Source organism: Phoca vitulina, unplaced genomic scaffold (genome assembly GCF_004348235.1).
Source record: "Phoca vitulina isolate PV1807 unplaced genomic scaffold, GSC_HSeal_1.0 scaffold10, whole genome shotgun sequence".
Classification (NCBI taxonomy): Eukaryota; Metazoa; Chordata; class Mammalia; order Carnivora; family Phocidae; genus Phoca; species Phoca vitulina.
Genome location: NW_022589713.1, coordinates 26,607,820 through 26,625,690, shown reverse-complemented (window position 1 = coordinate 26,625,690; position 17,871 = coordinate 26,607,820). Strand labels below are relative to the sequence as shown.

Here is a 17,871-nt window from a genome sequence, read left to right as displayed (position 1 = left end):
CTGGGATCGAGTCCCGCATCGGGCTCCCTGCTCTGCGGGGAGCCTGCTTCTCCCTCTCCATCTGCCTGCTTCTCTGCCTACTTGGGCTCTCTCTCTATCTCTCTGTCAAATAAATAAATAAAATCTTTAAAAAAAAAAATAAAAAATAAAAATAAAAAGAGCTTTTTGTTTGGGGTGGGGGAAAAAAAAACCCTGAAGATAGAATATAGGATACTGTTACCAAAGTGGTTTCATTTTCACATGTTTCACATATCAAGATGAGATTTTTGATTTAGCCATGTGGAGATAGTTAACATCATTTTGTATGTCAAAATATTTGCAGATCTTTAATTTGGCGTAAAACCATTTTATATTTTATGTGTTTTAAAATACAACTATGAATTGTTAGCATATTTTAGTATCTTGATAAAATTATATTAGGATTATGGGTTTTTTCATAGATGACATTTAATGGTTTTTGTTCTTAAATTCTGGCATTCTTACATTATCTATATCATGCTGGTTTTTTTTTTTTTTATGTTTTGGTAAATAAATTGGCTTAAACACATGTGATAACAGTAGCCCTGAAATACCCATTTAAAAATAACTTGTTTAGGAATATTATGGCAGTAAATAGTATATTCCTTTGTTACCTAAACTTTTCACAACCATTATAGATTACCAGTCTTTTAAGATTACTCTTACAGTCTAGGTTGCAAAGATCTTGACAGAGAGTAGAAGGGTGGGGGGTACATGTACTAGTGTGTACACTCAGTGGAAGCAGAATAGATTCAGAAGAGCAGTGTGTTTGGAATTAGGCACAACTTTACTAATTTATATGCCTTTGGATAAAATACTTAATTTTTGTGTCTGTTTTTTTCCTCTTAATTATATGGAAACATAAGGTTATTGTATTAAATGAGAATGTACAATACTTAGTGCATCATAAATGTTCAAAAATAGCTATTATGTTTATGAATAAAAATGCTAGTTGATAGGAGAAAGAATAAAGATTGAAGGGAAACCACGGTATTTTCTTCGTAATTTTTTGTTGGGAAATATCTGACTTGTTTATTAGTAAATAGAGAAAGAAGAGGAAACCCAACTATAAATTGGTTGCCTTTGACACTTAATTTGTAGCTTTGGGGAAATTAATTTTATAGAGAAAGGAGAATCTTTGCTTTCTTTATGTTACCCTGTGCCTTTTTTGACATATAGAAAGAAAATTAATGCTAAGGACTTTAAACAATAGTTTCATGAAGCTGTTTAAAAGATTTTAAGGCTTTATTCCATTTCTAGATGGGAAGGTAGAATTATTTAATTTCTTCAGTGAAATTCAGATGATCCATAGAAGTTTCAAGCTAGGATTTTTACATTTTTACATTTTTATTTTTTCCCTTTAAATATATGACCTGATAGATTAAATTCAACAACCTAGAAATTGTTAGTAAATCTTAAATTTCTTTGTTTGAACTTTTTGCATTTTTGAAAATAAATATATTTGGTTTATTAAAAAATGATCTTGGTAAAAAAGAATAAAATCTTAGATTTGTGTTTTTATGTTCTCATAAATATTTCTCCTTCATCTCTTTTATGGGCTCACTGCAGACATTCTTATTGCAGCTGTCATTATAGGGTTAAACATTTGCTATATTGTAACATACGAAAGCAGTTAAGCTGTTTGGAATTGTTTACTTGCTAAAACCAGTGTTAGTCAGCAGAGGCAGTACACCAGATTTCCTTGTGGCTTTTAGTGGAAAATGTTAAAAGCGCACTCATTTTTCAGTTATAGAATTTTTCAGTTTGATCTGGATTAGTCACAGAACTGGCATGAACCTTCTAATTGTGAAGGCTGTCCAAATGCACTATTTTTTTCTCCTGCTAGAGGAAGTTACATCCCGAGCAGTAGCTCAGATCTCTGGTAAGTGTAACATGTGAGCATTACTAGGCATTTCATCCTGCGGTTCTGCAGTCTTTGCTCTTCAGACTGTTGCTCAGTTGGAATGCTTCTGTGGGGCTGATCCTGAGGTTCCGTAGATATTTTTTAAGGACCTACTCATCGGAGGTATTAGTGGCATTTTGCAAGATCATCTGAGGAACGGGAAAGCATCTGAAATCTACTGAAAAGGGTAACTGTAGCGGTTTTTACAGTGGAAGGAAACTACTGGCACAGAGCAGATGATTGAATAAAGTAGTTGGCTCAAAGAAGATGCACAGTCTGCTGTTTTTTCCTGTGAATGAAGACTATTTAATGGAAGCTGTATTCATGTGGAGATCAAAGGAAACACTGGAATGATAAACTACTGGGCTTTTTTCTCTTTTTTTAAAATGAAAAGCCTGAAGCAGTAATTTGAGCTCAAATGCCTTCTAATTCCTTCGCAGCCTGCCTGTTCCATTAGGATCCTCTGCTAACACTATTTCTGCCTGGTGCTGTGCCCTTTTGCTGGAGCAGCCACAGACAACTGCCTGATGGAGAAAGAATGAACGCTCTGCCTTGCTTATGCTATTGATGGGAATAAAGCTATCTGTGTTTCTTCTATTACATGGGATATCTGGATTAATCAAGCTGTATTCTAGTACCAAGAGTCCTATTGTCTCTTGTGGTCTGACTCATCGCATGTAAATGTACTGCAGCTTTGCTATTAATGCAGAGTGTTGTTTTTTTTTTTTTTTTCTTTCCCAAACACAGAAAGAATTGTCAACCTCTGAGCTTTATTTTAAGAATTTGTGCTGAGCTCTAGATATTTTTTTTTTTCTGGATAATATCTGTATTAAACCAGAAGCTGAAGAAATGAAGACAAGTTAGAAGTGGAAACAAAATAGTGAGATTTTTTTTTTTTTTAATTACAAGCAAGTCAGCTACTGGTAACTATATGACCTTGCAGGCAAGAGTGGGTATAGCTGTAATCATCTCTGTCACAGTAATTGTTTCTCATTTCATTTTGTATTGTGTGGTGTTGTTGCCCCAAACAATGATCTTTTTATGCAAGTAAATTTCTGTGAGACAGAGAGCAATATGACTATTTTGGTAGGGGAAAAATATTTTTAAATGAGCTTGTACTGGACTCCGTTTTAGTAATTGACATGTTGATGTGAAATTTCTTTTAAGTATTATAGTAACCCAACAGAAGATAATAGAATTTTGTTGTTTTTAGGAAGTTATGTTATGTAGTCATAATTTTAAACTTCAGTTTTTCTGATAGTACTTATTAACTTTAAAAAACCAGCTGCGCTGTTCAGAGAATGATCCTAAGTGTTGTACAGAAGAGGAAAAACTACTTGTGCTCTTCCAACTGTGACTTTTATCACATAGCTTGGGATTTAGTATTTTAAAAGAGCGAATGAGTCGAGTGTGTATTGTTGTTTTGGAGGAGGTAGAAGATGAATCTCCTGCCTTCATTTCTAAATTGCCACAGGAAAATAAATCCCTACATTCACCACCTTCTGGAAGTGTATTGGTAAGATATGAGAGTTTATGTTTACTGTCTTCTGAACTAGTAGGGTAAATTTTATCTTTTAAGAATAAACATAAGTTGGTTTCCACTAGTTTCATAAAAAACCCAAATAAAGCAATATAGGTATGTAAATATGATATAGTATTACTTAGGTATAAAATGCACACATTTCTGATTTTTACTGCTTTAGATGTTTAGATAACCCATTTCAGACTTTACTTACTATCTCTTACTCTCTTAAAAAGACTTTTTTTAAAAAAATTGAGAATCGTAGTTCTGGCAACCACGTTTCTGTTTTCATTTTGTGGTTTTAAAAACTGCTGTAACAAGAATGAGGAACTGTATGTTTTAGGAAAGCTATGGCTAGAAATACCGAGGCACAGCCTTTTCTGTAATGAATTTTATGTATTTACACGTAGCACTTTTATATGAAAAAGAATCAGACTTCATCCTTAACCTTACTTTTAATGTTGTTGTCAATTGGTTTCTTGTTTGACTAGTATAATATGATACCTTATCAGAGAGGCTGTGTTGTTAAGAAATTGTTATATTTAGATACACGTGTTTGCCTCTTCGTGTTTTTCAGGTATATGGTATTTTTTGGTCTTTGGATAGTAGTGATTTTCATCAATTGCCAGATTTTCTTCCTTGGATTTCTATCTGTATAACGTGTAATGCTAACGCATGCAAGTTACTTAATGCCCCAAAGGAACTTTTCAAAAAGGCCTACTACCTTCATGGGCCTCAGTGTGGCCTAGGAATGGCTTGTTTGACAAGTTATGTTCCACAAGTAGATGTTGAGATGTCACACTTGTATTTGGAAGAGACTTTGTTTTTATCATATATATACACACATGTATAAACAAAAGACTTCTACCCACACAAAATAAAGTTTGATTGTGTTTACTATCTACCTAATTTTGGTCATACTGAACTGATTTTTTTTTTTTAATTAGGCCTTTTTTATTCAGGGAGGAATCCTGTACTTTCATATGATTTGACTTCCTGAAACTTTTGGTTAATGTCAAAAACCAAATTGATTATTGTTGCTAAAGGGGAGAAAAATTTTAGGTTTAAAAGTTATGTGGAAATATCTTTAGAATCATCCATGCAGTGTGATTAATATTTTTATTGCTCTCTTGTATTTTAGCCATCACTGGTGCAAGCTATATTTAATGGAGATCCTGATGAAGTTCGAGCACTAATATTTAAGAAAGAAGATGTTAACTTTCAGGTAAAACAATTGATTCACTGATACTGGCCTTTAAATCTACTTATAAAAACTCTTTCCTGGAGATATGATTTCCTTAAAAAGACATAACACAGTTCTATAACAGTTGTTGTAAATGAAAGCAGAAGGGTCTTGAGGTAATTGCCTCAAAAGAAAGGGACTGGACATATATTCAGGATAAAGACTATAACACAAGTGAGCTAGGAGCCTGTGAGGGTCCTTTGTTTCCCCATCTTTTTACTTGGAAATTTTTCCACAGAAAAGCTGAAAAAATACTCTGAATACCCATATATCTTCCACGTAGATCCAGCATTGATAGCAATTTGCCACATTTGCTTTTCCCTCTTATATTTACATGTATTATATATATGTACTCATACAGTTTTTCTTTTTCTTTTGCTGAATCCTATTTGAAAGTAAGTTGAAGACATCATGACACTTCACTATTAAATACTTGTATGCATTTTAGATGAGGGTTCTTTTTTGTGAACTTTAAATAAAAGACATTTCTATTAAGTTTGTATCTAATTTAATTATGAGATCAAATTTGTTTTCTGTATATAAGCATTGTAAGCATTATACACAGACTCATCTGTTTGAGTCTCTCAGTAAAGAGAGACATATTTGAAACTAAAAGATACAGTGGATTTCACATTCAAGACTGACATGAGACACAGTTTTATAAAGATTAGGTATATGGATAATTTCCTCTGTGTTTCTCTAGTGGCCGGTAGTTTCTTTAATTTACTAAATTGAGGCTAAAAATATATAATTTACTATAGTAAGATCAGATTCATTAATGTGTGTTACTGATACTGGAAACACATTGGCAATACATTTTTCATACATAATTCAGTCCTCTGAATTATTGGGGTGAGGGGGTCATGAATCATAAAGTTGCTATAGCAACACCAAAACAGATGACCAAAAATGATTAGTAATTCTATGAAAACCTGCAGGTTCATCTCAAACTCTCATCTTTTCCTTCATTCTTTCGTACAGTACTAGTATGGTAATATTAAGTAGCTATAAAAAGTATTTATCTTTTAAAAGTTGGATTATCCAAATAAATTTGATCTTTAGCTAAAATGGTTCGTTCTAACAGTAGTAGTGATCCAACAAAATGCTTTCATTATATTTTTTTTAAACCTTCCTAAGTGAATTGCCTTGAAGTTGATATTTATTGGATACATGCACCTAATTCAGGATGTACATATTTATTTTAAATGGAGTGCCTGGTTACTTACCTAATTGGGGTGTCCTGAAGGGTCTACTTTTCTTAGGACAGAAAATAATTATAGTGGTATAGACTTATGAAAAGGAGGAAAATGGCTTTCTGTTCTGCTTAACTCTAGTCTTTTGGGTTTGTTTGTTTGTTTCCTTGATAGTACTAACAAATCTTATCTTGGTGAGAAAGTTTGGACTATAATGCTATTTACCATGATTAATGTCCCCATCATTACAAAGTCTCATTATAGCCAACACCGGCTTTTGCTATATTAATCAAATTATTTTAAATTTAAAAAAATTAATCATCTTGAGCATCAGTTTATTCTAGTGTCATATCCTTGGGAACTATTGTGTATGTGTCACTAGTGTGTGACCCTCAAACATTTACAATTTTTAGCCTCTACTTATAGGTTCTTTCTTTACTTACTTTTAACCATCATTTCTTAACATCTCCTAGCTTGTGCCCTTACTCTGAAACTTAGGGCCGAACTAAAAGCTAAGTTAGTATTTCAAATTAGTTGGCCCTTCTTGAGGGTGGGTGACTCTTCAGTTGTCTTCAGTGATTCATGGGTTTTTGACAAGTTTTTTTTATTGCTACTTTTTGGTCTTTTCTCATGTGACTCAGTAGTTGAAAGTATTGTCATAATTTTACAATTTGTTAAATCTGTGGCCATTTTTCGAATTCAAGATAGTAAATTTTTTCTTTTAAGAGGTGATGTATATACATTTGTTTAGTAAAACAATGTTTTGTCGTATAAAATGACTCTTGATAGGTAATAAAATATATTTAAGCTTCATGTCAGTGTGACGGCAGTGTTTTTCAAAAATAAGTTTAAGTAATTGAGAATAACATCTTTTTGGAACTTACGGTTTTTGAAGTTATTTTTATAAATTTTTAGAATGGATATACAAATTCAGATTTGTTTCTATACTGAATAAACATTGTATTATTTTAGATTTATTATTTTAGTTTCTTCAGTCATGTCCTAAAGTTCTGAATACTGTGGACTACCAAATAGCACCTTTTTTACTAACACACCTAATTGATTTTTAATAAAACTCTTATATTGTTTGGTCTGAGAAGGAAGTCTTCTATCGTAGAAGCTAGGTAAGATGATTTCACTAGAAAATACTGGAGTTTCATATTTGGAAACTTTGGGCCACAAGTAATTGATTGCCTAACTAAATACAGGTTTATTGCTTATATAATTTAATCTAGAGCAAGGTGATTTGGGGGTTGGTTAAGACAGTAATGCCAGAGCTCTGGATGAGCTTTTCTGTGAGACTTAGCTTTCTCCTCATAGTAGATATGACTGCTGCATTATGTGCTTACTAGCTTATTCTAAACCAATCCACCAACAAAGGTAGAATGGGATTAACGTCTTGCTTAGATCAATCATTGTTTATTACCTGGTTTATCCCCTGGGGCAAGAATAGAGGCTTACCATCACTGGTTATATTGCCATTCCATATATGGAGAAAATCAGCATTTTCATGGGAAGGCATAAAGGGAAAATAGTTGTTTGGATAGGTAACCTAATAGAAGATTTTTGATTGCCTAGCAGCAGTTGAAATAGCAAACTGTTGGAAAAATAAAAGTCACTTGGACATGGAAGAAGCACTGTTAATCAAAAAGGTGAAACACAGTATAAAGGCCGAGTGGTATGTATATATAGTGTAAAGAACAATTGGAATATAAGTTATTAGAACTAAGTACTCATATTTTCTTACCTTATTACCTATATATACTACTTGAGCAAATCCATTTAAGTTCTTTGGGACTAACTTTTCTTTTGTAAAATGTGTGGGGTTACAATAATGGACTTCAGTGCTTTTTCAACTTCAAATTTAAGATGATCTAAAAATTCTGAATGACCTGAATGACCTGCTTTTGCCCAGAAGGTTTCATTTGTATGTCTAAATATATGTAGCCAAGGGCACCTGAGTGGCTCTGTCGGTTAAGTGACTGCCTTCAGTTCAGGTCATAATCCCAGGGTCCTGGGATCAAGCCCCACATCAGGTTCCAGCAAGGGCGTCTGCTTCTCCCCCTCCCCTTGCTCATGCTCTCTCTCTCACTCACTCGCTCTCTTTCAAATAAATAAAAATCTTCATAAGTAAATGAATGAATGTAGCCAAAATAATAATAATTATTACTTACTTTCCCTAGGATTTACTAGAACTTAATGCCATGTTGTGGAGCCCAAATGATTTAGTCTGAAATATTAATAACACATTTCAGAGGAAAGGTCTGACTTTGTAAGAAAATTATTTTCTACACATAGAAGTTTTCTTCTATCCAGAGTGATAAAAATTGGTGTTATGGAATTTTATTTCAGAGACAGTGATATGCCTAAGCCTTCTTATGTTATGTGATTCAATTCATACAGCAATCTTGTAAAGTTGGTAGGTTAACATTTCCATTCCACCAATAGTTAACAAAACTAAAACTCAGAAAGGTTGAACATCTCCAGGATCAGTAAGTATAGAAGAACAGGAATTTGAACCTATGTCAGACTTGATAGTAACTGGGGAAATAAAGTAAATTGGAGAAAGAGAAATACATTTTCTTTTGTCAGATAGTGCCATAAAGCAATAATGGTTCAAAAATTGGTTTTTCCCCCTAAAAGTTATGGCCATGTTCTATGGATTCCTACCTTTTAAACTGTAATGCAAGTGTGATCCTAATTTTCATGATACCAAGTGCTATTAAATGTCAGGATTGCAAATGAATGAATACATAAGCCTCCCTGGTGCCTGATTTTTTGGCTAGATAAAAACATCATTCAAAGTAATATCAAACTAGGGGTAATTATAATCTAGCCAGTGCTGTTTTTAGTGTTTAAAACAGAGGAAGGCTTAGATTATGAGTGACCCTTTTTAAACACAAAAGAGTTGATTTAAGAGCTAGTCAATAAGTAGACCTTGCCTATATCTATCATATAACTTAATATTTTTGGAAATGCTATCTTGTATATTTTATTCGCTTCTGAATTTAGCTTAATCATTCGAAATATTTGGGGATTGATTTGCCCAAGTAGCCTTCCAAATTATTAACATCTTTTAAGCTTTCCAAAAATACTTTCTGGGATCACTGAAATGATACTGATTTTACTTTGTCAGATGAAGTGCTTGGCAAGTACACATACATACACATATCACACAAGCAGATCATTAGTTTTCATTATTATTGTAATAATATTGTTGGCAGTTAACACAAAGTAGTAAACCCTAAGTTTACACAGGTTGCCTGAATTCCACACATCCCCACCCTTCACCATGTTCTCTAATCTTTTCTGGAAATTAGCAAGAAGTGCTCTAATCTTCAACCAGTCTTTCTTGTGGTCACATGTCACTTCTGCTGGCTTCCAGTATACCAAGTTGTTGATGTTCCTAAGCTCTTAAAACCTCTTTGCTCAGTTACTTGAGGTCACATGTACTCTCTGTCCTAAAACTATACACATGTACACACTGTATGCATGTACACGGTCTTCTGTAGCTACTCACAGTTACTAGTATTGGAACCCATAACTCTCAGCCCCATCTCAGGTGTACCCACCCAACTTCCCGCTGGCTTCCATGGGACGTAGAGTAAAAAGGGGGGAGTGAAGAAGAGAGAAGAACCAACTCAGTTAACACTCAGGAGAGAATTCCTCTATAGTTTCTCCATGCCTAAAAATGACACCTCTCCTCTATTCTTGCCAGTGCTTCTAGATTCCGGCTTCAGATTTTTAAATTTTCTTCACCAATGTGCAGTTTTCCCCGAAGATCTGTAAATGAGTGTATGTACTAAATGTCATTGTGACTAAATGGCTTTTGGGTGGTTCTGAAACAAAGACGGTATTGTCTAAATCAAACCAGCTGTTTTTGCAGCTAGAAACTGATGGTGGCTTATTTTTATGTTCCAGTCATGTATTGTTTTTTATTTAGCATATACACATTTTGCATCTTTTATTTTTTATCCCCAGTATATTTGGGGAATATATATTGGGAATGTGGTATATTAATAGTCCTTGTTAGTAATGAAAGCTTCCTCATTTTTCTTGATAGCCACAGAGTTTTGCATTGTTTATAATGTAATTTATTTTACCAGTCCCCCTTTTAGAGAGCATTTGGATTATTTTTAAATCTTGCTAATTGGAAATAAAGTGGGATCCAAGAAAACAAAAATTCTGCTTCAGTGGACATGCAAAAATTTTAGAATGTTTGTATTTATTATGAATTATTAAACAAATTATTGTCTTTCCAAATAGACTAAATATAGTCTAAGTTCTTTGAAGTAATTTTCCTGGACATGTATATATAAATAGGTGTTGGGTAAACAATGATACTTTTAATAGAGATGAAGTATCTTTACTCGTATACTCAGCAATAAAGCTGATGATTTTTTTATACTTATTACATATAAATAAATAATGATAGTTACATAGTATAGCAAAATGTCATAAATTCTGTCCTAAATTTCAGACGGAGCTGAAGTTACTAATTGGTCTGTTAGGTCTCAGCTAGCACCTCAGCCTTTTGTTTTGTTTTGTTTTGTTTTAGTGAGGTATAATTGACATACAATAAATTGCATATATTTAAATTGTACTATTTTCATAAGCTTTGGCATGTGCATATACCTATAAAACCATCACCTTAATCAAAGTAGCTAACATTTCTATCACTCCCAAAAGATTCCATTTGCCCCTAATTTGTATTTTCTAGAGGTTTGTATAAATGAAATGATATATGTCGTTTTGTCTAGCTTTTTTTTCACTCAGCATAATTATTTTGAATTTCATCCATGCTGTGGCATGTATGAACAGTAGTATTCCGTTGTATCTATAAACACAATTATGTTTATCCACTGAACTATTGGTAGACATTTGTGTTGTTTCCCTTTTTCATCTATTACAAATAAAGCTACTATGAACCTTTCTGTATAAGGCTTTATATGAACATAGGCTTTGCTTTCTCTTGGGTAAATGTCTAGTGTAAGGTCAGACCATATGGTAGGTATATGTTTAACTTTTTAAGAAATTGCCAACTGTTTCCAAATTGGCTGTATCATTATACATTCCCACCAAGATATGAAAATCTGTTTTTCCACATTCTCACCAATATTTGGTATGATCAGTCTTTTCTAATGTTAAAAATTCTAATAGATTGGATACACTGTATCCATCCCACAGTGTATCTCATTGTAGTTTTAATTTGCATTGCTGTGATGACTAATGATATTGAACATCTTTTCATGTAGCTCTTGACAATCTGTATATTCTCGTTGGTGAAATGTCTTTTCAAATGTTTTTGCTAGTTTTTTTTTCTTAATTGGATCGTTTTCTTGCTCTTGAGTTTCGAGAGTTCTTTATATGTTCTGGATACAAATACTCAATCTGTGGCTGTGTTTTCATTCTCCTAAGAGTTTATTTGAAGAGAAGTTTTAAATTCTGTGATGTCCAGTTTATCAATTCATTCTTTTATGGATCTTGGTTTTGGTGTTGTATCTAAAAAGATAGCTGTCGGGGCGCCTGGGTGGCTCAGTCGTTAAGTGTCTGCCTTCGGCTCAGGTCATGATCCCACGGTCCTGGGATCGAGCCCCGCATCGGGCTCCCTGCTCCACGGGAAGCCTGCTTCTCCCTCTCCCACTCCCCCTGTTTGTGTTCCCTCTCTCGCTGTGTCTCTCTCTGTCAAATAAATAAGTAAAATCTTTTAAAAAAATAAAAATAAAAATAAAATAAAAAGATAGCTATCTCAGTGTCACATAGGTTTTCTTGTATGTTCCAAAGGTTTTATGGTTTTAAATTTCACATTTAGATTTATAATCTGTTTTGAGTTAATATTTGTATATTATTCAGGAGTGCCTGGGTTAAGTGTCTGCCTTTGGCTCAAGTCATGATCGCAGGGTCCTGGGATCAAGCCCCATGTTGGGCTCCCTGCTCAGCAGGGAGTCTGCTTTTCCCTCTCTCTGTGTGTGCTCTCTCTCTCAAATAAATAAATCTTTAAAAAAATACTTGTATATTATGCACGATATATACCAAAGTTCACTTTTTTAATATGTGGATATATTCAGTTATTAAAATATTTGTTGAAAAGACTATTTTTTCTACTGAATTGTCTTTATATCTTTATTAAAAGTCTGTTGTTAATGCCAGTACCATACTGTTGTGATGCTATAGCTTTATAATAAGTCTTGATCACCAACTTTTTCCTTTTTCAAAATTGTTTTGGGTGGGTCCTTTGTGTTTTATATAAATTTTAGAATCAGCTTGTCAATTCTAGGGGCAAAATTGGATTATGTTGATCTGTAGGTCAGCTTGGCAAAAGTTAACATCTTAACAATGTTGAGTCTCCTGACCCATGGTTATAGCTCTCCTTCTATTTAGGTCATTTTTAATTTCTCTCAGCAAATTTTGTAATTTCACTGTGGATGGCCTTTTATATATTTTGTGAAATTTATATTTTATAAATTTTGTTTCTACTATAAATGATACTTAATTTTTAAAAAAATGCTAAGTATTCTGTACTGAGGTAAGTTTTTCTTGAGTACTCTGTCCAGTGCTCCAGGAAATACGAGTTTTTCACCTTAGCTTGTGTAAACAGGACACTTCCCTGTATGAAACCCAAGCACTGTTCCTTCAAAATTCATGTATTCTCACTGGGGGTGATATCACCTCCAACTTGGCAAAATTTATTTTTTTGCTGTGAGTATGTATGTGTATATGTGTGAGAGAAAGATCGATCACCTTATTACAATGATTAACAGCCCTCCAAAGGGCCAAACTGCAGAGATTAGGTACATAGTAGTATTAAAATTTCATGGGGGCAGTTAGGGAAGAAAAAAAAAAAGCCTCAAAAAACCCCCTAGGTCAGGGTGATAAGGAGAAAAAGGTTGATTGCTTTAATTACTTTGGTTGCTTCTTTTCCCCAGACGTGTTTTTATACACATGTGCTGTTTTGTACTTAGCTGAGTACACAAGGGGATAATCTGCAGATCTTTGGGATTTTCTAGCTGTACCAGCCTCTCTCTGTTACTCTGTCCTAAGAATTCTAGCCCCTGTATTCTCCCCAGACTCTCAGCTCTGTCTCCTTAACTCAGGCAAATATGCCTATTAAAATATATGTAGCTCTGTAAAAGCCATTAAAAATAATTTTATTGATTGAAACAACTGACTGACATTCCGTTGGATGTTTTCAGATTTACACGTTACATATTTTGTGAAGTGCAGTTTTCTGGTTTAGTCCAGCAGTATTTTTGAAATCGAAATTCTATACATTAGTTTTCTAAACAATAGTATTATATTTGATAATTAAATTGCCCATCATAGATGGGCATAGATTACCTTACCTCCTCTTATTCTAATAGGACCTGGTATTGATATGTAATTTTAGGGGTGCCTGGCTGGCTCAGTCTGTAGAGCATGCATCTCTTGATCTCAGAGTCCTGAGTTCAAGCCCCATGTTGGGCATGAAGCCTACTTTAAAAAAATAATACAAGATACGTAGTTTTGGCAAGTAAACCTTAGCATAGGAGTGTCTGATTACTGCTAAATTTGTAAAAGAGAGTAAATTCCGTGTTTATAATAGGATTCTTTGTGGATTTGTCTTTTTAATATTATTGCTGATAAAGCAATGTCTAGATTACAACATGAATTAATACTAGATTCTAAACTTGCTAAATAGAATTTGCCTCAGGGCAAGAACCATGCCTTCCATTTTGTAGGATAGTTAGTACTAGAAAGGGATCTTAGAAATCAAGTAGTTAAATCATCTCTGTTAAAGATGAGGCAAAACTAAAGCCCTTGGAGTTTATTTGATTTGGTCACTTATATTTAGAAGAGATATAGGATAAGAGTCCAGTTTTCTTAATGTCCAGTTAGTTTTCTGTCCATGTTGTCTCCCCTGATTTTGTCACTCCTCAGTTCTGCCTGGTGGTTTAGTACTACAAGAAATTCTTAGCTTTTCCCTTATAGCTGTAAGTATATAAGCCCTTATTAAATACTTGCTAGCTTAATTTGATATAACTTGGTATGTTGGTTCATTCCCTTGGCAAATTAGTCCCGGTTACTCTGCTGGGGACTGGGAAGACAAGTCCAAGTCATACATACTTTCCCCCCCTACTCTTCCGTGCTCTTTCCTGACTCAGGATATCAGTTGTGCTCTCATTGTCTCCAACTCCCTTTGCCTCATCTTCAGTTTCTGTTCATTCTTTAGGTTGCCCTTAATGGTAGGCAGAATTCCTAAGATGGCCCATAGGAATCTCCCCCCCTCCGCCGGGTGTACATTTCTTATATAATCTTCTATACTGTAAATAAATGAACCTAGAGGTAGATTCTTCCTTAGGTCTTCTGGTGAGAACACTGCTCACTGACACTTTGATTTCAGCTTTAGGAGAGATCCTGAGCGGAAGACCCAGCCACACTGTGCCTGGACTTCTGCCCTGCAGAACTGTGAATTAATAAATGACTGCTATCATGAGCTGCTAAGTTTGTGGTAATTTGTTATGCAGCGGTAGAGAACCAATATAAGATTGTAATATCCCTTTTCTGGAACACCTTTCTTGGTCTTCCAGGTAGATTATGGCAGCCTAATAGACGTCCACAGCTCTCTAGATGTTTGTAGCACTCATATAAATTAACATGTGTCTTGTTTAATACCTTTAACCTAGGGACCTGGTTTGAATTATTCCCTGTATTTATGCCCAGTCTATGGTAAATAGTAGCCATTTAAAAAATGTTAGAAGTGAATGAATAAAAATAAGACATAGTCCCTGACTTTAACAAGTGTATAACGTAAAGGTGTTTGGCTATGTTGTGTGTGGGTATTCTTGTTTTTATTTGTGTGGGGGATGTATTTGGGTTTTGGTGGGTGGCAGCAGTTAGCTATCAGTTGCCCAAGTACAAATTAAGTTTTAAACTGGCTTCTTTCCATGTCATTTTGCCTTGCATCCCCTTCAGTACTTGCTTAGACAATTCAAATCACTTTGACATAGGAAGGGTGAGTTCCTAAAAAGAAAAAAAGAAAGAAAAAAAAAACATATGCGCTTGAAATGCATGTGGGCAAACGTACTCTTCTCTTATGAAATAACTTTATCATTTGCAGTATTCTGTTGATGATCTGTCAGAACATTGACTTTAAAGGGACAGTGGGGAGGGAGACAGAGCAATTCTATCCAATTCTTTGCCAAGGGGACTAAATCCCATCTTTCCTGCAATGCTCAGGAATAGAAGTTGGTTTTAGGGAAGGCATTTAATAAATGAGTTTCCCTGACAAACTAGAAAGCAGCTTTACTATTTTTATATTTAATATCTAAATCATTATCAGTAAATAAAAGTAAAGTTTGCAGGATTGCTGAACACATACCACAAAGCAACACAGGAAAAAATGGAAACTTCACAGGTGAAGAGGGCATGCTGGGAGCTGCCGTTCATTGTTAAGAACTGCCTAATAAGCCAAGTGTATAGTTTTTGATAATGTGGGGTTCACTTTTCATGCTGCCAGAATGGTGGCACATATAAACTCTAAACAAGACTAAATAGCTGATATATTGGTAATTATGGGTAAACCAAAGTACCTGTAATAGCCAGTCAGATTTGGGAAAGGAAACTTCCTGTCCCATCCCACCCCAAATCATGTATTCACAAAGAAAATATATATATATATTTTAAAGATTTTATTTATTTATCTGAGAGAGAGAATGAGAGAGAATGGGGGGGGGAGCGATAGAAGGAGAAGCAGACTCCCCACCGAGCAGGGAGCCCGACGTGGCACTCGATCCCAGGACTCTGAGATCATGACCTGAGCCGAAGGCAGGTGCCTGACAACTGAGCCACCCAGGTGCCCAAGAAAATACATTTTATTTGAATTACATAATTATAAATTATCTAGTATAAAAGTGAGTGATTTAATTAATAGATTAATTAGTAAATGAATATTTTCCATAAAATTACAGTGACAAAACCTTGAGATACATTTTTTCCAGTCTTAGAATTGTTGAATAAAACATGGAAATTCCATAAATATTTTATCTTATTTTAAAGATTTTATTTGTTTATTTGATAGAGAGAGAGACAGAGACAGAGCATAGCAGAGGGAGAGGGAGAAGCAGACTCCCTCCTGAGCAGGGAGCCCAGTACGGGGAATTGATCCCAGGACCCTGGGATCATGACCTGAGCCAAAGGCAGACTACCGACTGAGCCACCCAGGAGCCCAATTACATAAATATTTTAAACTAATGTACCATTGTTTTCTGTGGTAGTTTTTATAGACAATTAAGGGTTTGAATATTATTTATTGGGTGCCTGGTTTAGGAGAACAAAACTTGCCAAACCAGCAAAGGAAGCTACTGTTCTTATTCTTTTTTTTTTTTTTTTTAAGATTTTATTTATTTGTCAAAGAGCACAAGCAGGGGGAAGCGGCAGGCAGAGGGAGAGGGAGAAGCAGAGTCCCCGCTGAGCAGGGAGCCCGATGTGGGACTCGATCCCAGGACCCTGGGGTCGTGACCTGAGCAGAAGGCAGACGCTTAACCGACTGAGCCACCCAGGCGTCCCACTACTGTTCTTATTCTTAAGCTGAAATACCATGTCTGAGCCTGTGTCTTCTGCCAATTTTTTTATATGCTTATCCTTTTAGTTCAGTTATATTTTAATTGATATTTTAGAAGAATGATGGAACACTCATGTCCAGTGTTTTTCTCCTTCTTTCTTTTAATCTTTTTAAAAATTGTGAAGTGTAACACACTCAAAATATGTAAAACAAATGTAGATTATTATGAATTATTTAAATGTAACCTCTACACAGATCAAGAAACAGAACGTTGCTATCGCCACAAAAGTGCCCTTGGTGCCCACCTTATGATCAGAACTGTTTATTCCCACCCTGCAATGTGGCCATTAATCTGACTTTTATAACAGTCTCTCTCTCTCAGTTTTCTTCGATAATTTTGCCACTTAATTATTCCTCTCTAAGCAGTACAATTTAATTTTGCATGTTTTTGAATTAAATAATCTTACAACATGTATTCTTTTGGGTCTGGGTTCTTTTGCACGACACTATCTTATTTCAAAAATTTACCGGTGTTATGTGTATCTTAAGATTATTCGTAATATTCCACCAAATGTATGCACCACAGTTTATCCATATTCCGCTATTGATGGATACTTGGGTTATTTCCAGTTTATGCCTATTATAAACAATGCAGCTATTCATAAACATGCCTCTGTTGCACATGAGCATTTCTCTAAGGTATATACCTAGGCATAGAATTTCTGGCATGTAGGCTATGCGTATATTCAGCTTAATAGAGAATACCATATTATTAATTTATACTCCCATGAGAACTGTATGAGATTTCTTGTTGCTCCACATTTTCGGACACATTCTTGGTTTTTGGGTTTTGTCAGACTTCTTTATTTAGACATTCTGTTTTTTATGTAGTAGTATCTCATTATTTGTACAGTTTGAGTTTCTTATGACAGTGTCAAGTACCTTTTTATATGTTTATTAGACATTCACATAGCCTCTTTTATGTAAAGTGCCTATTAAATCTCTTGCTCATTTTTCTTTTGAATTTTCTCTCTTACTAATTTACAGTATGTATCCTAGATATGAACCTTTTGTGAGCTGTGTATGTTGCAGGTGTCTTCTCCCATTCCAGCTTGACTTTTCACTCTTTCTTGTGTCATTGAACATGAGGTCTTAATGTTTAGTCAAGTTTTTTCAATATTTTCCTTCATGGTTAAAGCTTTTGAGCTTTTGATATCTTAAGAAGTCTTTCTCTAACCTGAGTGATAAAGATAATATCCTGTATTTGTTTCTGAGAGCTTTATCATTTTGCTCTTTACATTTAGCTTTATATAATTGCAATTAAATGTGAATTGTGTGACTGTTGAATCACAGACCTGTACCTCTGAAACAAATAATACATTATATGTTAAAAAAAAAAAAAAAAGAAGAAGCTAGCAGGAAGGGAAGAATGAAGGGGGGGAAATCGGAGGG

At 34.5% G+C, this 17,871-nt stretch overlaps 1 protein-coding gene across 7 annotated transcripts in view; it reads left to right on the top strand.

Moving 5' to 3' along the window:
- Positions 1-17,871, top strand: part of ANKRD28 (ankyrin repeat domain 28) — a 203,610-nt gene that overhangs the window by 78,948 nt on the left and 106,791 nt on the right. For 3 of the 7 annotated variants that reach the window (XM_032408747.1, XM_032408745.1, XM_032408749.1), the window contains one exon: positions 4,585-4,668. In XM_032408747.1, coding sequence (XP_032264638.1) covers positions 4,655-4,668 — 14 coding nt within the window. In that variant the 5' untranslated portion in view covers positions 4,585-4,654. Of the gene's footprint in view, positions 1-1,528; positions 3,438-4,584; positions 4,669-17,871 lie in introns of those variants that run through there. The other 4 variants (XM_032408744.1, XM_032408750.1, XM_032408748.1 and 1 more) reach the window with 4 other exon arrangements.